At 45.0% G+C, this 23,922-nt stretch overlaps 1 protein-coding gene across 1 annotated transcript; it reads left to right on the top strand.

Annotated features, from left to right (window-relative positions):
• Positions 1–20,095: 20,095 nt before the first annotated feature.
• Positions 20,096–23,075, top strand: LOC100285804 (SNF1-related protein kinase regulatory subunit beta-1). The gene is made up of 4 exons (NM_001350996.1): positions 20,096–20,722; positions 22,050–22,225; positions 22,342–22,504; positions 22,601–23,075. The coding sequence occupies exons 1-4, from the start codon at positions 20,531–20,533 to the stop codon at positions 22,925–22,927; spliced, it is 858 nt and encodes a 285-aa protein (NP_001337925.1). The 5' UTR covers positions 20,096–20,530; the 3' UTR covers positions 22,928–23,075.
• Positions 23,076–23,922: the final 847 nt, after the last annotated feature.

Here is a 23,922-nt window from a genome sequence, read left to right as displayed (position 1 = left end):
GTCTTTAAAAAGAACGGGACCTAGGCTTCAACGATGCATTCCTTGGTTCATAGTTTTACTTTTGAAATCTTGATAGCTGGGACCTGGGCCTAAAGTTTCCATATACGCTAGTATTAGAAGTCATGTGAATTCTTGTACAAACTCACCTGAAGTTTTTTTCCGTCAGGTTACTTGATGTTTTCTTACTGTCACACGTAAAATTACATTTAGCATGGCTAAATAATATTGATTATTTATTAAGTTATCATAATGAAACCGATCTCAAGTAGTACATTTAACAAGTTTACAGAGACCTATATATGTTTTTATTAGCTTAGTTGGACACTTGGTGCTGTCTGAAACTCATGTTGAAATGTTCTTAGGAGACTTAATTTGAACCACTAGTTTTTTGCTGCCTTACATGAAAATATTAGGACATATTATTTAAAGTAAAGGCTTCAATATGTTGAGCAACATTACCAGGGGTCTAAGGAGGCCCACGGAGGGGCTGCGGCAGCGACAGCCATGGGCCATCTAAGTGAGATTAGATAAGGATAATTAGAGATAAGATTAGAAGATTAGTTGAGATTATTTAGGAGAGTTTTTAAGAGAGTTTTAATGAGATAATGATTTCTAGCTAGACAAGGGCGGCGGCCTATTTATGTAATCAATAGATGAGAAATAAAGTAGGCAAGAATTAGAATGGAGAAACCCTCCTCTTGCTCAAATGTGATACATTTACTAGTCCTAGGAGGCTAGTAAACACATTTATACATCAGATGATTCCAGATCTGCTTAAACGAGACAAACCTATAAAGGTGGCGACAACTTTAAGAGTTGGTCCACAACTCGGGACATATCATCAGAGTGGGGCGGAAGCAGCCCGATATACGCAGCGAAGCAATTCGGCGGTTCCAACAGCCACAGGCAAGGTTGGGAACAGTCGTAACTCTTACTCGATCTCCTTTTTCTGAAAAACAACAAATAAGCAAGGGTGAGTACAAACGTACTCAGCAGCCCACCTTCACCCGCGGAATGGGGAAATCAGATATAATGCATGGAATATGTGGAGCTCAGGATATTTTACAGAAACAACAATATTTTATGCAGGGTTGTTTTGAAAAACATTTTGTATTTTGCAAAGCGTATCCTCTCCAAAAGGAGTAAGAAGTTTTTCAATATAGAACAAAATCCCCTGGACTAAACCATCCAGGTATCTCAGCAGTTTCCCACTGGTTTTCTTTTTCAAAAACAGCTACTGGACTTCTCGTCCACCATAGCTCACGGCTCAACCGTCGGACCTTTTAAAAATCACTTTTCTCAAAAGCACCTTTTTTTAAAAAACAAAACACTAATTGCCATACCACACCAGACTCGTCCATTCCTGTGGACACAGACTATTCGAATAGGTTTTCAAACTCTACGCAGAGGGGTACACTTTACCCACTAGTCTGGCTCTGCGATCCCATAGCTAGTGAGACCAGAATCCGAATCTCTTTCTTTCCTCGCACGTCCTAACCTTAACGGTTATACCGGAAGGAGTCAGGTCACCGCCATGTCCAAACCGGACAAAACTTTCCCCCCTCCTTATCCTCCCGGTGCTCCCCAGCCTTCATAACCCTGGGGTTGGACCGTACGAGTTCAGATTGAGTGACTGCCCACACAGTCTCGAGTGGTTGTACTTATCATGAGTACAAGTAGTGAAGGATGACAAACCGGTCCTTATATGAGGGGACAATCCTTCTGCTCACGCCTAAACCAGCTGAGCCATCACCTTAGGCCCTCCCCTAAACCAGGGAGTCCTTGATTATCCCACTCACAAGGTGATAAGGGTGAAAACCCTTCATCATACACATTTTGAAAAGCATTTTCTTTTGAAAACTCACACCTTTTCTCAAATCATTTATAACAAATATATCAATGATTGATTGCGGCAAGCGGCTTGGGTGGCCATAATAACTTGTCTCAAAATCATATCATGCATAAAATAACAGACTGAGGGTTGTGGTTGAAAAATCATAGGTAATTTATGCATCAAAGGGATCCAGTGAGCTTGTCGTGCTTATTCGGCGAAGGGGAAGGGGAGCTCGCGGAACTGGCTTCTATCTCCACTGCCTGGCGTAGACTTGCAGATCTGGCCTCCACGAGATGGCATGAACACTTCGAAAACTATGCAACATGAATAAGCAAACATACAAACAAGCAAGTATACCAACAAATATTTAGTATAGTGGTCAGAATAGCGATACATGAATGGGTAGAGTCTTGAGTAGAATCTGTGTCATGTGGTGTTGAGATACTACTAGTGGTGGAGCGGAGGTGCTTACCAGGAGGGTGGACTGTAGGCGAAGCGACACTATGCGTGTAGCCGGAAGAGCGGCGTAACTGAGTGGGTAGGGTGTTTTCCTTGACTGAGGGTGTTGAGTGTGTGTGGAGAGGGAGAGGGTAGCTGGGTGTATTTATAGCTGGGTGTATGTGGTGTAGCACAGTGAAGTTCACTGTTGGTGAGAATAATGACGAATGAATCGTCTGACTTAATATGAATAGGAGAGTTATAGGCAGAATATGGGACAAGAGTATTTTGGGAGTTTTCTGGAATATGGACCATGCTTAAGGGATGACATGGTTGGATAGGAAATAGTTTGATAAGAATTTAGAAACAAGAATTATTGGAATCTGAGTTTGGGAGCCTGGTTCGAAGGAATCTCAAAGTTAAGTGTGCTCAACTTGGAGAAACCTGGGATGAGTGACCAGATGGGAAGTTCCCTACTGGAAGGAAAATCACAGTCACCGGAGTTTGTATGACTGGAATATGGGTCTGGCTGGTCTTAGGTGGACCGGACAACATGATGGATGAGTAGTTGAAATCTGGGGTGATCGGATGATCGATGAATAGTAACGATAAATAGTAATGATGGTGAATAGTATCGATGAATAGTAACGATGATAAATAGTAACGATGAATAGTGATGGTGAATAGTCGTATGAACGAACGATGAACGATGAATAGGAACTATGAACAAACGGACGAACGATCGAATGATTGGACGAACGAACGATCAGAATTTCGGTAGCATAACGGCAGGACAAAGATTATCTAGAAGAACGATGAATAGGGACTATGAACGAACGATGAATAGGAACTATGAACGAACGATGAACGATCGAATGATTAAACGAACGAACGATCGAAATTTCGACAGCATAACGGCAGGAAAAAGATTATTTGGACGAACGAACGGACGAACGATCGAACGATCGGACGAACGAACGATCAGAATTTTGACAGCATAACGACATGACAAAGATTATATGGAAGAACGATGCATAGGGACTATGAACGAACGATAAACGATGAATAGGAACTATGAACGGACGATGAACGATCGAATGATAGAACGAACGAATGATCGGAATTTCGGCAGCATAACGACAGGAAAAAGATTATTTGGACGAACGAACGGACGAACGTTTGAACGATCGGACGAACGAACCATGAACGATCGAACGATCGGACGAACGAGCGAACAAACTAAGAACAGGGGGACGAACGATCGAAGAACGACCGAACGATCCTTGTGCTAGTGTGTGCTTGTGTGGAACATGGAGTGGGTGTGTGGGGGGGAAGAGTTGCCATGAAATGGCTTGGGGTGGGATGAGAGGAGGCCCTTGCCCCTCTATTTATAGCTATGGTGCGGGGATTAGGGGGAGGGATGAGAGGGTTAGTGGGAGGATGAGAGGATTAGTGGGAGATTAGCATGGATTTGTCTTGTATGAGTGTAATTAGCTTGTAGAGCTCACCGTATGACACCGGAGGCATACGTATACGTATGAGCATGAGGAAAGTTATGAAGAAAATATTTATAGGGACTTGAAAAATGATTCTGAAGGTATTTCTCAAGAGGAAAATACTTGGAAATATATCGGTGGAATATTTGGACAGTATTTCTGGAAAGAACTTGAAGGGGATTACTAGGGAAATATCTGGGCGGTATTTCTGAAAAGAAATTGAGGGTGATTACTGGTGAAATATTTGTAGGATATTTTGAGTAGGATTTTGGAGAGAATATAGACCACTATAATTTATTTATTGATATCAACTTGCAAACAAACATTTTGAAACAAAATTTGAAATTCATTTTGAATTTAGAGCAAGTTTGAGAAAATTTCAGGATTTGAATTTTTGGGATGCTACAGGCTGCTGCAAATCAAGGCAGCAGTGCAACATGAGCAGCAATAGCTGGCGTTGTTTGCACTGCTCCAGACGTCGGCGACTGTGGGCATAGGCTGCTGCTCGTGGCTTCCTTGCACGACGGAGAGTGCAAGAGATGCGCCGACAGATGCTCGAGGCAGCCTTGGTGACGGTTGACCTCGGCACACGGGGGCGCGACCTCGCCCTGTCGGTCGGCCATCAGCAGCGGCCCGGTGCCGCTATCTCCAAGTGCGAGCATGGTATGTGTCCCATAGGCGACGAACTTCAACTCTACGGCAGTGTCGGTAGGGAAGACACTCCTCTCGTCATCGGCAAGGGCGCACTGTTTAGTGCCACCGCGTTCCGCTACCGGCCGCCACGAGGGTGCCTCCGCTGGTTATTGTTGCGGCCTATTCCAGGTGCCCATCCATGTGCTCCCCTTTCGTCCAGATGTTGTCCATGGGATCCAGATGGCTGCACACGTGCAAGTCCAATGCACGGAACGTGCTCGCCTTATCTTATGGGGCCATAAAAAATTCAGATTCAGAATAATAAGATAAGCCAAGATATAAAAGGCTTGTCTTCTAGGTGTTTGGTTTTGGCTCAAGTAGATTCGATCTTTGAGCACTCGTCATGCTGCAGCTCGAGGACGAGCTGCTTGTCCAGGAGGGGTGTAGTGTCAGGGGTCTAATGAGGTCCACAGAGGACCTGCGACAGTAGTAGCCATGGGCCATCCAAGGGGATTAGATAAGGATAGTTAGAGATAAGATTAGAAGATTAGTTGGGATTATTTAGGAGATTAGTTGAGATTATTTAGTAAGGTTATCAGTTAGTTTGTTGAGAGGTTTTAGGAGAGTTTTAAGGAGATAAGAATCTCTAGCTAGACAGGGGCGGTCAGCCGGCCTATTTATGTAATCAATGGATGAGAAATAAAGTAGGCAATAATTAGAAGGGAGAAACCCTCCTCTTGCTTGGCCGTGGGCAGAGGCCCCCGACCGACATTTCCGATACCCCTTTCCAATCCCTCACCGATCTAGTGACCATAACAAACATTCTGTCCAATTTTCCAAAGCAGGTGTTGACCAAAATAACAAAATCTGACTCATCAGATATTTGGCAAGACAACAACTGAATTTAGAGCAAAATTTAGCACCATAGTTCTTAAGGCGGTAAGGCGAGACAAGGCGTTGGGCCACCGCCTGGACGCTTAGGCGCTTACTAAGGCGAGCAAGGCGATGCCTTACCAATTAAAGAAATGACAGAACAGCAACATATATGAGGAAGAAAAAGAAAAAGGGAGAAAGAAAAAAAGAAGGAAGGGGTAGAAGAGATGGCCCAGCCCACCAGACAGGCAACCCATATATCCTTCGGTTAGGGTTGCTCCCATCTCACTATCGCCGCTCGTCCACATCACAGCTCGTCCACATCACAACATCGCTGCTCCCCCAAGCTCGGTGGCGCTCCCCCGAGTCTCAGCGTCGCCGCTCCCCCGAGCTCGACACTCCCCCGAGCTCGACACTCCCCCAAGTTCTGCGCCGCCGCTCCATCGAGCTCGGTACTCCCCCGAGTTCTGCGCCGCCGGTCCCGCTCCCCAAAGTCTGCTAGGCTTCTTCCCCTCCCCTCTTGCCTCTCTTGTTGACTCTTGGCTAGGCGACGGGGACGCCAAGACTTTTTGGCCGCCTGGACGTCTAGGCGATGCCTTTGAAACCATGTTTAGCACACAGGAAACGACATCATTTATCATTTTACATGTTCTTTCGTTCATATTGTTCATGCTTCTCAACTGGATAATATGTTTAAGTCTGAATTTTTGCTGCTCACTTCCGATAATAATCAAGGCTGCCACATCCACATATTGCAAGGTGCCCTTCAAGATTACGGAAAACAGTAGCACAGAACTTATGTATAGAACATAGAAAGGAAAGATCAGCTGCTATACATATCTTTAAGAAAACAATATGTGTATGCATGCATTTTCCCATTTTTTCATATGTAAGTACAAGTGAATTCCCATTTTCAACAAATAGTTAGCTCTATCTTAGACAACAGGAACGAAATAGCTAGTAGTATATGTCCATGGAGTTTCAGATATACGAGTCTTGCCAATGATTTGTGTAGTAGTATGGAGTTTGTCCAAACTTTGGTTCCCGGATACTATATTCTAATAGCTGATCTGTCACGACTCACAGTTTGATGTGCAGTGATCATCTTATCTCGTTGTACCTTACTTAAGTGCTAGTTGTTTATTATACATTGTCCTATATAGGCTTTTTATATAGGGTCTTGATCCATGTCAGCTAGCTGTTTATTATATGTTGTCCTATATTAGAGCGCTTGGTGCTATCATGTGATGTGAAGTGAATGTGGCTAGAAGAGATGGGAATTTGCTTTTGTAAGAACAACAAAAGTTTTTGTAAGGCCATTCCAGTTTAGTTTTTCACATGTTTTTTGTGTGCTATTTACAAATGCACCAGACTTCGTGGTTCCTAATATTTGGTTGGGCACCTGATTGATTTTGACATATTCCAGGAGAACTACAAATCTGAAGGAAGTCCCTTTACATATTCCAGACTGCTTGTGCCCCTAACCATCTCCTCTCATCTTTGATAGAAGTTAGCTAACTTTATTTCAAGATAATGTTCATTGTATATATATGATGTGCTACTAATCTCTGCCCATAGTGTAAATATTTGTAACTTTCTAGTAGTTGTTACTAATACTGCTAGTAGCTTCTACTAATACTGTGTTGTGGAATACTGCTAGTAGCTACTTCTAATACTGTGTTATGGTTATGGAATACTACTAATAGCTGCTACTGTTATGCTACTCCTAGCTGTTGCTTCTATGCTACTAACAGATGCATTAAACTCTGAAATATATAGCTATGAAATATATAATTGTGATATATAGTTGTAACCATGTAAACAAAAATGTGTGCCAATTGGTGTTACTTGCATAGTGCTAAGTGGAAGCAACAAATGAAGCCAATATAGAGAAGGAAATCGCAATGAAGCTGATGAAAAAGGAGTTAAACTTATAATTTATTCTAGTGCTAGAGTTCCATAGACTTGTTTTATGTTATATTGTTTATCTGTACGTGTGAATGGAGATGACCTAATAATGTGATGATGGATGAATTAGCTTCATTGGATATTAGATGGTATTCAAATTAAACATTGTGTGAATCATATTTGGTGTAGTTTTGGGGAATTTTAGTGGGGAACATATCTGAAAGGGAATTAGGCTTACACCTAGTCCCTAATTAATTTTGGTGGTTGAACTGCCCAACACAAATAATTGGACTAACTAGTTTGCTCTAGTGTATAAGTTATACAGGTGCCAAAGGTTCACACTTAGCCAATAAAAAGACCAAGTATTGGGTTCAACAAAAGAGCAAAGGGACAACCGAAGGCACCTCTGGTCTGGCGCACCGGACTGTCCGGTGTGCCACCGGACAGTGTCCGGTGCACCAGAGGACTCCAACTCTAACTCGTCACCTTCGGGAATTTCCAGAGGCAACTCCACTATGATTCACCGGACTGTCCGGTGTACACCGGACAGTGTCCGGTGCTCCAAGGAAGAGCGGCCTCAGGAACTCGCCAGCTTCGGGAAACTACAATGGCTGCTCCGCTATAATTCACCGGACATGTCCGGTGTACACCGGACTGTCCGGTGTAGCTGCGGGGCAACGGCTACTTCGCGCCAACGGTCGTCTGCAACAGCAATTAATGCGCGCCAGAGCGCGCAGAAGTCAAGCACGCGCGTAGTGGCGCACCGGACACTCTACAGTACATGTCCGGTGCGCCACCGGACATCCAGGCGGGCCCAGAAGTCAGAGCTCCAACGGTCAGAACCCAACGGCTTTGGTGACGTGGCTGGCGCACCGGACATGTCCGGTGTACACCGGACTGTCCGGTGCACCATACGACTGTCAGCCCCACCAAACGGCTAGTTTGGTGGTTGGGGCTATAAATACCCCCAACCACCCACCATTCATTGTATCCATGTTTTCCACTTCTCAACCACTTACAAGAGCTAGGCATTCAATTCTAGACACACCAAAGAGATCAAATCCTCTCCAATTCCACACAAGGCTTTAGTGATTAGCGAGAGAGATTTGCCGTGTTCTTTTGAGCTCTTGCGCTTGGATTGCTTCTTTTCTTTCTCACTTGTTCTTGTGATCAAAACTCCATTGTAATCAAGGCAAGAGGCACCAATTGTGTGGTGGCCCTTGCGGGGAAGTTTTGTTCCCGGTTTTGATTTGAGAAGAGAAGCTCACTCGGTCGGAGGGACCGTTTGAGAGAGGGTAAGGGTTGAAAGAGACCCGGCCTTTGTGGCCTCCTCAACGGGGAGTAGGTTTGCGAAAACCGAACCTCGGTAAAACAAATCCGCGTGTCACACTCTTCATTTGCTTGCGATTTGTTTTGCGCTCTCTCTCTCGGACTCGTTATTATTTCTAACGCTAACCCGGCTTGTAGTTGTGATTAATTTTGTAAATTTCAGTTTCGCCCTATTCACCCCCCCTCTAGGCGACTATCAATTGGTATCGGAGCCCGGTGCTTCATTAGAGCCTAACCGCTCGAAGTGATGTCGGGAGATCACGCCAAGAAGGAGATGGAGACCGGCGAAAAGCCCACTACAAGCCACGGGAGCACTTCATCGGAAGAGTCCCGCACCAAGAGGAAGGAGAAGAAGGACTCCTCCAAAGGGAAGGAGAAGAAGTCTTCTTCACACCACAAAGAGAAGAAGGAGAAATCCTCTTCCCACAAGCCGCATCGGAGTGGGGACAAGAAAAAGAGGATGAGGAAGGTGGTCTACTACGAGACCGATTCTTCATCGGCATCCACCTCCGGCTCCGACGCGGCGTCCGTCACTTCTAAGCGCCAAGAGCGTAAGAAGTATAGTAAGATTCCCCTACGCTACCCTCGCATTTCCAAACATACACCTTTACTTTCCGTCCCATTAGGCAAACCACCAACTTTTGATGGTGAAGATTACGCTAGGTGGAGTGATTTAATGCGATTTCATCTAACCTCACTCCACAAAAGTATATGGGATGTTGTTGAGTTTGGTGCACAGGTACCATCCGTAGGGGATGAAAACTATGATGAAGATGAAGTAGCCCAAATCGAGCACTTCAACTCCCAAGCCACAACCATACTCCTCGCCTCTCTAAGTAGAGAGGAATATAACAAGGTGCAAGGGTTGAAGAATGCGAAGGAGATTTGGGATCTACTCAAGACCGCGCACGAGGGTGATGAACTCACCAAGATCACCAAGCGGGAAACGATCGAGGGGGAGCTCGGTCGCTTCCGTCTTCGCCAAGGGGAGGAGCCACAAGATATGTACAACCGGCTCAAAACCTTGGTGAACCAAGTGCGCAACCTCGGGAGCAAGAAATGGGATGACCACGAGGTGGTTAAGGTTATTCTTAGATCACTCATCTTCCTTAACCCCACTCAAGTTCAATTAATTCGTGGTAATCCGAGATACACACTAATGACTCCTGAGGAAGTTATCGGGAATTTTGTGAGCTTTGAATGTATGATCAAGGGCTCAAAGAAGATCAACGAGCTTGATGATCCCTCCACATCCGAAGCACAACCGGTGGCATTCAAGGCGACGGAGGAGAAGAAGGAGGAGTCTACACCAAGTAGACAACCAATCGACGCTTCAAAGCTCGACAACGAGGAGATGGCTTTAATCATCAAAAGCTTTCGCCAAATCCTCAAGCAACGGAAGGGGAAGGATTACAAATCCCGTTCCAAGAAGGTTTGCTACAAGTGTGGTAAGCCCGGTCACTTTATAGCTAAATGTCCATTATCAAGTGACAGTGACAGGGATAACGACAAGAAGGGCAAGAGGAGAGAAAAGAAGAGGTACCACAAGAAGAGGGGCGGCGATGCTCACGTGTGCCGCGAGTGGGACTCCGACGAGAGCTCCACCGACTCCTCCGACGACGAGGACGCCGCCAACATCGCCGTCACCAAGGGACTCCTCTTCCCCAATGTCGGCCACAAGTGCCTCATGGCAAAGGACGACAAAAGGAAGAAGGTTAAATCTAAATCCTCCACTAGATATGAGTCCTCTAGTGATGATAATGCTAGTGATGAGGAAGATAATTTGCGTACCCTTTTTGCCAACCTTAACATGGAACAAAAGGAAAAATTAAATGAATTAATTAGTGCCATTCATGAAAAGGATGACCTTTTGGATTCCCAAGAGGACTTCTTAATTAAGGAAAATAAGAAACATGTTAAGGTTAAAAATGCTTATGCTCTAGAGATAGAAAAATGTGAGAAATTAACTAGTGAGCTAAGCACATGCCATGACACTATTGCCAATCTTAGAAATAAAAATGCTAATTTATTAGCTAAGGTTGATTCTCATGTTTGTAATGTTTCAACTTCCAATTCTAGAGATGATAATGATGATTTACTTGCTAGGATTGAAGAATTGAACATTTCTCTCGCTAGCCTTAAGAATGAAAATGAAAAATTGCTTGCTAAGGCTAAAGATTTTGATGTTTGCAATATTACTATTTCCGACCTTAGAACTAAGAATGATATGTTACATGCTAAGGTTGTAGAATTAAAATCTTGCAAACCATCTACATCTACCATTGAGCACACTACCATTTGTACTAGATGTAGAGATATTAACATTGATGCTATACATGATCACATGGCTTTAATTAAACAACAAAATGATCATATAGCAAAATTAGATGCTAAGATTGTCGAGCATAACTTAGAAAATGAAAATTTTAAATTTGCTAGAAGTATGCTCTATAGCGGGAGACGCCCTGGCATCAAGGATGGCATTGGCTTCCAACGGGTAGGCAATGTCAAACTTAATGCCCCTCCAAAGAAATTGTCCAACTTTGTTAAGGGCAAGGCTCCCATGCCTCAGGATAACGAGGGTTACATTTTATACCCTGCCGGTTATCCCGAGGACAAAATTAGGAGAATTCACTCTAGGAAGTCTCACTCTGGCCCAAATCATGCTTTTATGTATAAGAGTGAGACATCTAGTTCTAGGCAACCAACCCGTGCTAAGTTGCCTAAAAAGAGAACTCCTAATGCATCAAATAATCATGACATTTCATTCAAAACTTTTGATGCATCATATGTTTTGACTAACAAATCCGGCAAGGTCGTTGCCAAGTATGTTGGGGGCAAACACAAGAACTCCAAGACTTGTGTTTGGGTACCCAAAGTTCTTGTTTCTAATGCCAAAGGACCCAAAACCGTTTGGGTACCTAAAGTCAAGAACTAAATTTGTTTTGTAGGCTTATGCATCCGGGGGCTCAAGTTGGATCATCGATAGCGGGTGCACAAACCACATGACTGGGGAGAAGAGAATGTTCTCCTCCTACGAGAAAAACCAAGATCCCCAACGAGCTATCACATTCGGGGATGGAAATCAAGGTTTGGTCAAAGGATTGGGTAAAATTGCTATATCACCTGACCATTCTATTTCCAATGTTTTTCTTGTAGATTCATTAGATTACAACTTGCTTTCTGTATCTCAATTATGCAAAATGGGCTACAACTGTCTCTTTACTGATATAGGTGTCACTGTCTTTAGAAGAAGTGATGATTCAATCGCATTTAAGGGTGTGTTAGAGGGTCAACTATACTTAGTAGATTTTGATAGAGCTGAACTCGACACATGCTTAATTGCTAAGACTAACATGGGTTGGCTCTGGCACCGCCGACTAGCCCATGTTGGGATGAAGAATCTTCATAAGCTTCTAAAGGGAGAGCACATTTTAGGACTAACCAATGTTCATTTTGAGAAAGACAGGGTTTGTAGCGCATGCCAAGCAGGTAAGCAAGTTGGTGCCCATCATCCACACAAGAACATCATGACGACCGACAGGCCGCTTGAGCTACTCCACATGGATCTATTCGGCCCGATTGCTTACATAAGCATCGGCGGGAGTAAGTATTGTCTTGTAATAGTGGATGATTTTTCTCGCTTCACTTGGGTATTTTTTTTGCAGGAGAAATCTCAAACCCAAGAGATCTTAAAGGGATTCTTGAGACGGGCTCAAAATGAGTTCGGCTTAAGGATCAAGAAAATTAGAAGCGACAACGGCACGGAGTTCAAGAACTCTCAAATCGAAGGCTTCCTTGAGGAGGAGGGCATCAAGCATGAGTTCTCTTCTCCCTACACGCCACAACAAAATGGTGTAGTAGAGAGGAAGAATCGAACTCTACTGGACATGGCAAGGACCATGCTTGATGAGTACAAGACTTCGGATCGGTTTTGGGCCGAGGCAGTCAACACCGCCTGCTACGCCATCAACCGGTTATATCTACACCGAATCCTCAAGAAGACATCTTATGAACTCCTAACCGGTAAAAAGCCCAATATTTCATATTTTAGAGTCTTTGGTAGCAAATGCTTTATACTTGTTAAAAGAGGTAGAAAATCTAAATTTGCTCCTAAGACTGTAGAAGGCTTTTTACTAGGATATGATTCAAACACAAGGGCATATAGAGTCTTTAACAAGTCCACTGGACAAGTTGAAGTTTCTTGTGACGTTGTGTTTGATGAGACTAACGGCTCTCAAGTAGAGCGAGTTGATCTTGATGAGATAGGTATTGAAGAGGCTCCGTGCATCGCGCTAAGGAACATGTCCATTGGGGATGTGTGTCCTAAGGAATCTGAAGAGTCTCCAAATGCACAAGATCAACCATCCTCCTCCACGAAAGCATCCCCACCGATTCAAAAAGAGGATGAAGCTCAAGTTGATGAAGTAGAAGATCAAGCAAATGAGCCACCTCAAGATGACGACAATAATCAAGGGGGAGATGCAAATGATCAAGACAAGGAGGATGAAGAACAAAGGCCGCCACACCCAAGAGTCCACCAAGCAATCCAACGAGATCACCCCGTCGACACCATCCTCGGTGACATTCATAAGGGGGTAACTACTAGATCTCGTGTTGCACATTTTTGTGAGCATTACTCTTTTGTTTCCTCTATTGAGCCACATAGGGTAGAGGAAGCACTACAAGATTCGGATTGGGTGGTGGCAATGCAAGAGGAGCTCAACAACTTCACTAGGAATGAGGTATGGCATTTAGTTCCACGTCCTAACCAAAATGTTGTAGGAACCAAATGGGTTTTCTGCAACAAGCAAGATGAGCATGGTGTGGTGACAAGGAACAAAGCTCGACTTGTGGCCAAAGGATACTCCCAAGTCAAAGGTTTGGATTTCGGTGAAACCTATGCACCCGTAGTAGGCTTGAGTCAATTCGCATATTATTAGCCTATGCTACTTACCATGGCTTTAAGCTTTACCAAATGGACGTGAAAAGTGCCTTCCTCAATGGACCAATCAAGGAAGAGGTCTATGTTGAGCAACCTCCCGGCTTTGAAGATAGTGAGTACCCTAACCATGTTTATAGGCTCTCTAAGGCGCTTTATGGGCTCAAGCAAGCCCCAAGAGCATGGTATGAATGCATAAGAGATTTCCTTATAGCTAATGGCTTCAAAGTCGACAAGGCCGATCCTACTTTATTCACTAAAACTCTTGACAATGATTTGTTTGTATGCCAAATTTATGTTGATGATATTATATTTGGGTCTACTAACGAATCCACATGTGAAGAATTTAGTAGGATCATGACACAGAAATTCGAGATGTCGATGATGGGGGAGTTGCAGTATTTTCTAGGATTCCAAGTCAGGCAACTCCAAGAAGGCACCTTCATTAGCCAAACGAAGTATACTCAAGACATTCTAACCAAGTTTGGAATGAAGGATGCTAAGCCCATCAAGACACCCATGGGAACCAATGGACATCTCGACCTCGACACGGGAGGTAAATCCGTGGATCAAAAGGTATACCGGTCGATGATAGGTTCATTACTCTATTTATGTGCATCTCGACCGGACATTATGCTTTCCGTTTGCATGTGTGCAAGATTCCAATCCAACCCTAAGGAATCCCACCTTACGGCCGTAAAACGAATCTTGAGATATTTGGCTTATACTCCTAAGTTTGGGATTTGGTACCCTCGGGGATCCACATTTGATTTGATTGGTTATTCGGATGCCGATTGGGCGGGGTGTAAAATCAATAGGAAGAGCACATCGGGGACTTGCCAGTTCTTGGGAAGATCCTTGGTGTCTTGGGCTTCAAAGAAGCAAAATTCGGTCGCTCTTTCCACCGCCAAAGCCGAGTACATTGCCGCAGACCATTATTGCGCGCAATTGCTTTGGATGAGGCAAACCCTGCGGGACTACGGTTACAAATTAACCAAAGTCCCTTTGCTATGTGATAATGAGAGTGCAATCAAGATGGCGGATAATCCCGTCGAACATAGCCACACTAAACAGATAGCCATTCGGTATCATTTTCTTAGGGATCACCAACAAAAGGGAGAAATCGAGATTTCATAGATTAACACTAAGGATCAATTAGCCGATATCTTTACCAAGCCTCTTGATGAACAAACTTTTAACAAACTTAGGCATGAGCTCAATATTCTTGATTCGCGCAATTTCTTTTGCTAAATTGCACACATAGCTCATTTGTATACCTTTGATCATGTCTCTTTCATATGCTGTGACTAATGTGTTTTCAAGTCTATTTCCAACCAAGTCATAGGAATATTGAAAGGGAATCGGAGTCTTCCGCGAAGACAAAGGCTTCCACTCCGTAACTCATCCTTCGCCGTCGCTCCGGGCAACTCTCCATCTTTGGGGGAGAGACCCTGAGTCCAAAGCAAAAGGACTCCGTCTTTGGTATAATCTTCACTCGTATTTTACTTGCCAAAGAGAAGAAAGTAGTTAAAAGGGCTCTAATGGTTCCGTTTTTGGCGATTCATGCCAAAGGGGGAGAAAGTATGAGCCCAAAGCAAAAGGATCGTACCACCACCAATTTCAAAAACTTAGTTTTTCAAAAGAGTATTTTCAATTGGTATCTTATTATGTTCAAAAGGGGGAGAAAGTAGTATTTCAAAAATGATATATCAAAACCCTCTTGAACACTAAGAGGAGGATCTCATTTAGGGGGAGTTTTGTTTAGTCAAAGGAAAAGCATTTGAAAAAGGGGGAGAAAATTTCAAATCTTGAAAATGCTTCATAAAATTGTATTCATTTACCTCTGACTACTTGCAAAAGAACTTTGAAAAGGATTTACAAAAGAGTTTGCAAAGACAAAACATGTGGTGCAGGCGTGGTCCAAAATGTTAAAAACAAAGGAACAATCCATGCATATATTGTAAGTATTTATATTGGCTCAATTCCAAGCAACCTTTGCACTTACATTATGCAAACTAGTTCAATTATGCACTTTTATACTTGCTTTGGTTTGTGTTGGCATCAATCACCAAAAAGGGGGAGATTGAAAGGGAATTAGGCTTACACCTAGTCCCTAATTAATTTTGGTGGTTGAACTGCCCAACACAAATAATTGGACTAACTAGTTTGCTCTAGTGTATAAGTTATACAGGTGCCAAAGGTTCACACTTAGCCAATAAAAAGACCAATTATTGGGTTCAACAAAAGAGCAAAGGGACAACCGAAGGCACCTCTGGTTTGGCGCACCGGACTGTCCAGTGTGCCACCGGACAGTGTCCGGTGCACCACCGGACATGTCCGGTGCACCAGAGGACTCCAACTCTAACTCGTCACCTTCGGGAATTTCCAGAGGCAACTCCACTATAATTCACCGGACTGTCCGGTGTACACCGGACAGTGTCCGGTGCTCCAAGGAAGAGCGGCCTCAGGAACTCGCCAGCTTCGGGAAACTACAACGGCTGCTCCGCTATAATTCACCGGACATGTCCGGTGTACACCGGACTGTCCGGTGTAGCTGCGGGGCAACAGCTACTTCGCGCCAACGGTCGTCTACAACAGCAATTAATGCGCGCCAGAGCGCGCAGAAGTCAGGCACGCGCGTAGTGGCGCACCGGACACTCTACAGTACATGTCCGGTGCGCCACCGGACATCCAGGCGGGCCCAGAAGTCAGAGCTCCAACGGTCAGAACCCAACGACTTTGGTGACGTGGCTGGCGCACCGGACATGTCCGGTGTACACCGGATTGTCCGGTGCACCATACGACAGTCAGCCCCACCAAACGGCTAGTTTGGTGGTTGGGGCTATAAATACCCCCAACCACCCACCATTCATTGTATCCAAGTTTTCCACTTCTCAACCACTTACAAGAGCTAGGCATTCAATTCTAGACACACCAAAGAGATCAAATCCTCTCCAATTCTACACAAGGCTTTAGTGATTAGCGAGAGAGATTTGTCGTGTTCTTTTGAGCTCTTGCGCTTGGATTGCTTCTTTTCTTTCTCACTTGTTCTTGTGATCAAAACTCCATTGTAATCAAGGCAAGAGGCACCAATTGTGTGGTGGCCCTTGCGGGGAAGTTTTGTTCCCGGTTTTGATTTGAGAAGAGAAGCTCACTCGGTCGGAGGGACCGTTTGAGAGAGGGTAAGGGTTGAAAGAGACCCGGCCTTTGTGGCCTCCTCAACGGGGAGTAGGTTTGCGAAAACCGAACCTCGGTAAAACAAATCCGTGTGTCACACTCTTCATTTGCTTGCGATTCGTTTTGCGCCCTCTCTCTCGGACTCGTTATTATTTCTAACGCTAACCCAGCTTGTAGTTGTGATTAATTTTGTAAATTTCAGTTTCGCCCTATTCACCCCCCCTCTAGGTGACTATCAATATCTGGTGCAAACCAATCCCTCCGTGCAACCGTGCAAACTTCTAATCTGAACCACATGATGTTGATACAAGGGGGCGTGCGGGGGGAGTGGGAGGGGGATTTGAAAAAGTGTGATTAGCAGCGAGTGGTTAAGTGTAAAATTATCCACGCCTATGTGTCCCTTGGATCAATATCATGTGGTACAGATTAGAAGTTTACACGGTTTCACGGAGGGGTTGGTTTGCACTAGATATGTTCGCATTTTAGTGATGTTTCATTATGTTTATGATTTATCTAAATATTTCTTTCTTTGATTTTTAGTGATGTGAATCATATCTTATGTTTTCTTTGATTTTTTTTCTGAACGTTAAGTATTTTTTCTGAATGTGATCCGTCAGCTTGCCACCCAGTAACCGCTAGGGGTAACAATGAACTCTAAATTTTACACTATAAAATTTAAGGATCGAATTGGGATCGGACCATATTTCTATTTATTTTAAAACTAAAATTTATTTAGTGTCCTACTATTTTACGAATAAACATTTGGATGACGATCCATTACCACTCCTAGCAATTGATCCACTACCACTACTAGCAATCGTTGATGATTAGAAATCCACTTCTCAAAGCTTCAAGGAACATCCTTTGAACAAGTTCCTGATTCTTTCACCTCCCCATCTCTTCTCGCCTTCTCGGGAACCTTTCTTGTGCAACTTGTCCATTGACCAAAGGGGGAGAAATTTGTACCTGGCCAACTAAGCTTTAATAGATCATATCTAATTTTTACTTTAAAAATATTACTATAATCTTGCCGGCGTCGAAAAAGGCCAGGTCCCTAGATATTGACAAAACATCCCACGGAACATCATCAACGAAAAAAACTCACAACAAATCTAGTTTGATGACTGTTTGGCATCCTCTGAGCCTTGTGCCATGAGGGCCAAACCTAGGGCCTACAACCCAGGTGGTTGTAGCCTCTTGGTGCTCCTTAAGATACCATCACATACGCTCTGGCTAGGTCGACCACATAACATCGGGCGGTTGAGATAAGACTCCGATCCTTCACGTTTATTGCAAGGGCGATATTGCGGTAATTTTTTTTGCCACGACTGAGATCGTAAGCAAACCTTTGAACACTATGCAGTACGTGCGGCTACGAACTATGTAGACGGGTATGAGGCGTTATTGTAGCCACAACCAAGGATATAGGCATACCCGCAAGCACTATGTAGTTGTGTGGCACGACAGGCCCATTGATAACAGTGAGCGGGCTGATGCACAGTTGGCTCGGCCCGAGTAGTTTGATTTGGTTTGGATTAGACCCATACAAAAGGACGATCAGTCCACTGTGGTAGGGTGAACCGGTGAAGTACACGTCGAAGCCGAAGACGATGGTGTTCGTGAAGCCACCGAGAACCAAGCTAGGAGCACGTTGCTGCTGCATGTACCCGTGCGTGAACCGGAGTAGCGCTGCATGCATCCCTGGCCCGAGGAAGATGGATGGGGAGGGTTAGACCAACTCCAGCAACGGCACCCTTCGTATCCGTATCCTAGGGAGCACCCTCTGTGTTTGCGTAGGCGGAGCGTGGAGGCGTTTCCAGTAGAGTCCGTATACGGCTCTGTACTCGGTGGAGGGAAAGGCGGTCGTTTCCGTTGCCACCAACGGTCAGAAAACGGATCCTGTTGGGCCATGTTGGAAGCCACCGGCCACGTCCAAGATGTTGTCTCCGTCCAACTGTGGCTGCTGCGTGCTGCTTTGACTTCGGCAGCGGTGAAGACCTCGTTTGCAAAGTGACGGTTGAAGTGCGGGAAAGAGAGAGAGGACGCAGAAAAGGGAGCGAGCACCGGCGCCACGTGTTCCCCGCGCCCGGATACGGAGTCCGCTGTCTACGTGAATAGTAGCCTCGGCCGCGTATTTTACGGAAACGTGCTTGTATATGGGCCCTTGCTGGAGTTGGTCTTAGGAGCGCAGTCGTCATGGGTCAGCTCAGACTGATTAGCGAATGCTTCCTAACCTTTCGGTCATTTCTTTATTAACAAGTAGCTTCGGTCAACCAACCGTTTGTGGAGTCAACAGTAGCATGTGAAAGACCACCGAATGCTTGTCCCCATACTAGCATATCTTCAACGCAGCGACAGAGGTGTGGCGATGCTGAGAATCTAGGAGACTGTAGTCTGTTTGATACACAGTAGTTGCAATGCTTGTCCCCATACTAGCATAGCTTCAACGCCTCATCAAGGCACAAGGACGCAGTCTAGCTTGTTCTCTATTCCAATGAAGACGCACTCTTCATAATCCACCCACTGACGACGACGCAGTCTTGCAGTCGCAGGGCATCAGCAGCGTTTGGCCCGCGTCGACCTGCGTCGTGCGCGTGCGTCGGGCGTTCACGCGATGCCAGCCAGGTCCGCAGAGGCAGGTAGTAGGTTGGGGTACCACACGGCCACGCGTCGCAGAGGATCGGAGGGGTCAGTTGAGGTCGCCCCCAAACACAGACAGCAGCGCAGGGGATGAGATGAATGAGACTAGTAGGATAGTAGTGGATAAGCACGGGCCTACCAATCTATCCAATCCAATCCCTCCCTGTCCCCACAATGGTCCATGGTCCATGGCCCTTGCTTAATTTATTAGTAATTCCTGACTTGCTCTTGAAGTCACCATCTTCGATTGTCCTTCATCTCTCACATGCTTCAATTAGCTTTGCGTGCTCGACCGTACCATCTGATAATCTTCGGATCTAGTAGTACCAGATGAGTCATCACACTATATATAATATATTTTATATTTTCTCAATACTTAATTAGATCACGACTGTTTATAGAGTTTATTTTCAAATAGAAGGCACGATAGATAGGAGATGCATGGGATAGACGCACCCTAACTTTTTAGAATTATGGCCGCACGAACGCCATCGTGTTTCTTTGGTTGTTTGCTGGCTGTAGATCGATAACGTACGTCGAGCTATGCTCAATCTTAAACTAGTACGAATAGTTTTAAAATTTATATATACTTTATATCTCTATCTATATTGGCTCTAATAAATCTAATGATATATATTTTTTTCATTTGAACTTTGAAACTGTAGCATATGTATGCGTCGACGTTCCAATCCGTGTCAACATGTTTTCTCGGCCACCGCCCCAGAAGAACATATCTAGCCTTCTAGAAAGAAAGAAAAAAAACCGTCCAAAATGTTGACTTCCTACACCCCTGCGCAGATAAACCAGGAATATGCCGACCTAATCCGAGACCATACTACTAGGGGTCACCGTGGTAATCGTCTAAACCCACGACGCATGCATGCACGGACGCACCTCAACGGTCGAGACGCCCCGACGCCTCCTATCCGACGGCGGAGAAAACACGCGTGAGGGGGCGTGCGACTCGCCACGTTATATTTCGTCCGCCTTGCTCCGCCTCCGGCGCACCATTTTCGTCAGCTCCTGGCGCCCGGTGGCTCGCCGGCGCAAATTAAGTAATTAACCCGAACTCCCTGGCATTCTCCGCGGGCCTGTAGTCTTGTAGCCTATCGCTTGCTTCGCCGTAGCACTTGCTTAATTAGGGCGGTGTTCGAGAGGTGGGTGTGGTGGTGTACTAGTAGTACTACTCGCCTCGCCTCGCCTCGAGGGTTTGACTGGCGGAGGCAGGAGCGGGGAGTAGCTGCGGCGGTCCGGGAGCGCATGGGGAACGCGAGCGCCAAGGAGGGGGAGAACGGCCACATGGCGGCGTCTCCGGAGCCGGCGGCTCCCAACGGCGGCGGAGGAAGCAGCAGCTCGGCGGGTGGCGCCGCCGCGCGACCGCCACCGTTGTCGCCGCCGGACGACGTGATGCTGGAGCGTCCACCGCCCGTGCCCTATCTCTTCGTGCCGCAGGTGATGATTTATTACCCGAAAATGCAAGAAAAAGAAATGAGAGAGAGAGAGAGATAACCTGGGGTGTTGTTGATGGTCTGATCCGTAGTTCGGTTGAATTTCGTTCGGTTCAGTTACCCATACTACTCGGGGTTTTGTTTAGTGCTCCTCCTTGCTGATCAAATTTCGTTTTGCTATGGAATTGCTTCTTTTTTTTTTTTTTGGTTCGTCGTAGAAACTGAATGCCTTTTCTGTGGGCCATTTTGTGTCGCTCGGTCATCAGGTTGATCCACATGGTGCTTAAAACTTGAAACTGTAGGAGCAACGCATGGGACAAGCTGTAGGTTACACAGTCTCACAGAACTACTAAACTGTGTACGCCCTTTTGATATTCCCAAAGCAAAGAGTGTTATTCTTGTTCAGGATATTGCTCGAGCTCACCACTTTACTAGTGGACCTTGAAATTTTAATTGGAAAAAAAATGGCATTGCAGCTGAAGCATGGAGCCCACAGGTAAAGGCGACTTGATTGATTTAGGCATTTTGCAAACGGATGTGATGGTTCTGAATATTGGATTGGGTTTGGTGTAGTGGATAAGTTGCCCCTCCTTTCTCAGATCACATTCGCCTATACCTTTTTTTTTTAAAAAAAATAATCTTTGGATGGATATTTAGCTGTCGGGCATACAAACTACTAGCTGATGCAAGCAATGTTGCTTCTATTATTATTTTGGAACAATTGGATCTATACCATTAAAAGATCCAAACTTTAGATATATACCATGGACCCCACATGTCATTGACTCATGTGGACCCACATGTAAGTGAGATAGTAATGGTATGGATCTAAAGTGGTGATCTTTTAATGGTATGGATCCAAATTTCCCTATTTTTTTTGTCTTCCCTTGGTGATCACACACTTTTTTCGCGACAAAATCTTTACAACTTATCTTGTTTCGACGGCATGTGGTCTCATCCTTGAAAACATACTCTGTGGCTTGTGCTAAAAGTTCGCCAGCGTTTGATGTACATGGTGGAATGAATTGTTTGGATGGGTCCCCATCGAAGAAAATAATGTTAAGAGCCATGGTTTCAGAAATGTGATTATCTATAAGGTCAGTTGAGGAATATTGTGATTGGCCACACCGCCACAAGTACACTCATTCAGTTAGGCTTAAATGTAGCCGCTAGTTAGACCTGCAACAGAACAGAGTGAGTTCATCATCACCTGCATTCTGGATGAGATAATTGGCCCTATTTCGATGTTGCTTAACTCGTTTTCAGTTGTAACAAGTCACAGTATCTGCGTTGCTGCTGGTCCTGTTCTTTTACTGACATGCCCCTTGCAGGTTCCAGAGACTCCACTGCACAGACCTACTGAGCTCTCTCCTCTTCTCAACCATTCACCAGTAAACGAATCCACCGACCACCACTCCCAGGAGCAGGGTATTCCGACTTTGATTACATGGAGCCAAGGAGGAGATGAGGTGTTCCTGGAAGGATCGTGGGATAACTGGACATCGAGGTAGTACATATACATGATTCTCCCCAAATAAAAAAAAACTGTAATTTTTGCACTTGGGACACCTTACTTTTTCGAGTATTAAATCCATAAACTCTGGTGTGTATGTAATCTTATAGGAGGGCACTTGAGAGATCTGGAAAAGATCACGCCGTCTTGTTGGTTCTGCCATCCGGAGTCTACCATTACCGGATCATCGTGGACGGGGAGCTGAGGTACATCCCTGAACTACCTCACGCAGCTGACGAAAGAGGGCGAGTGGCCAACGTCCTCGATGTCCATGTCAGTAAGAATGGCATTATTCAAACCTGTGACAGTTTTAAACAGCAAAGACAAGCAAATTACCATCTCTCATTCTCGTCTGTGTTCTTTGGACAGGACTACGTGCCAGAAAGCCTCGACAGCGTAGCCGAGTTCGAAGCGCCCCCGTCTCCCGTGCACAGCTACGACCTGCATTGCCCGGGCGACGAGGAGTTCGCCAAGGAGCCGCCCACGCTCCCGCCCCAGCTTCTCGTGTCCGTCCTCGGGGGGGACGTCGATAGCGCTGGCCATGGCAATCAAGCTTTGAAGCCACAGCACGTCGTCCTCGACCACCTGTTCATCGAGAAAGGGTGGGGGTCGCAGTCGCTGCTCGCCCTCGGCGTCACCCACCGGTTTGAGTCCAAGTACGTGAGCTTTGTGCTCTACAAGCCGTTGGAGAGGTGATGGTGGTACTGTCTACTAGCTGTGTGTGAGTGGAAGAACAGAGTGGACTGCTGGAGGTGAATAATGTGTGTGTGTGCCCTTGTATAGAAGGGAAATGCATGCAGGAGCTTGTAGCTGTAGCTGATCTTTTATTTTATTTTTTTATTTTCCTTTCACTTTCGACGAAAGTAATAAATTAGTTGACCATGCATGCATGCTTCGTGCAAATCTGAATGTTTGTGTGGTCTGAATGCGTGCAGATATCCGGACTTTGTTCTGATGTGGAGACACCATGGGAAAAAAGAAAAAAAAAGGAAAATAACGACACCAGCAAATCAGTGGATAAAGCGGATTTGTCGATTTGATGGAGGCGGTAGTTAACTAGGACAGGTAAAGAAAATGATGGATGCCCGCTGATGTCGATGTTCACCAAAGGGACGATAGATAACGTCGTGCGATCACGAGCTGCCTGGATTTGTCAAAAAGCTTGACAGCGACTAGGGGAGGAAATGGTCTTTTTCTCTCGATTTTTTGGAGTCCGAATTCGTTTTTATGAATGATTTCCATGGGGTGTCTGTATGTAGATTCGATTCCGACTAAAAATATAAAAATAAATATAATATACCCATTTGTGTGTTTGGGCACCTAATAACAGCCACAGTAGAGTAATAAAGCAGTATGATGGAACCTGATCTTCTGAAACCGAGAAATTATTGTCAATACAATACCTGTGGATCTGTGGATTAGGTGTTCCATCAACGTAGCAGTTTTTTTCTTTTTAGGGAAAAAAAAATCTTTTACTTGCGCACAGTATTTTTTTAAAAGAAAATACTCAAAATTGCACTGCAAAAGAGCGAGACCAAGGTTACGTCGATCGGAAGGGTTGCACACGGGCACAAGTAAAAAAAAGGTGATACCATTGTAAAAGTTGCGATGTGGTAAATAAACAGAAAGAATTTATAGACTTATCTAGAGACATCGTCAAAAGGACCAAATAATTGACCAAAGTCAAAAAC

The sequence above is a fragment of the Zea mays genome, chromosome 8 (assembly GCF_902167145.1).
Source record: "Zea mays cultivar B73 chromosome 8, Zm-B73-REFERENCE-NAM-5.0, whole genome shotgun sequence".
In the NCBI taxonomy this organism is placed as follows: Eukaryota; Viridiplantae; Streptophyta; class Magnoliopsida; order Poales; family Poaceae; genus Zea; species Zea mays.
Note: the sequence above shows the minus strand (reverse complement) of the source record. Positions and strands in the feature narration are given on the sequence as shown.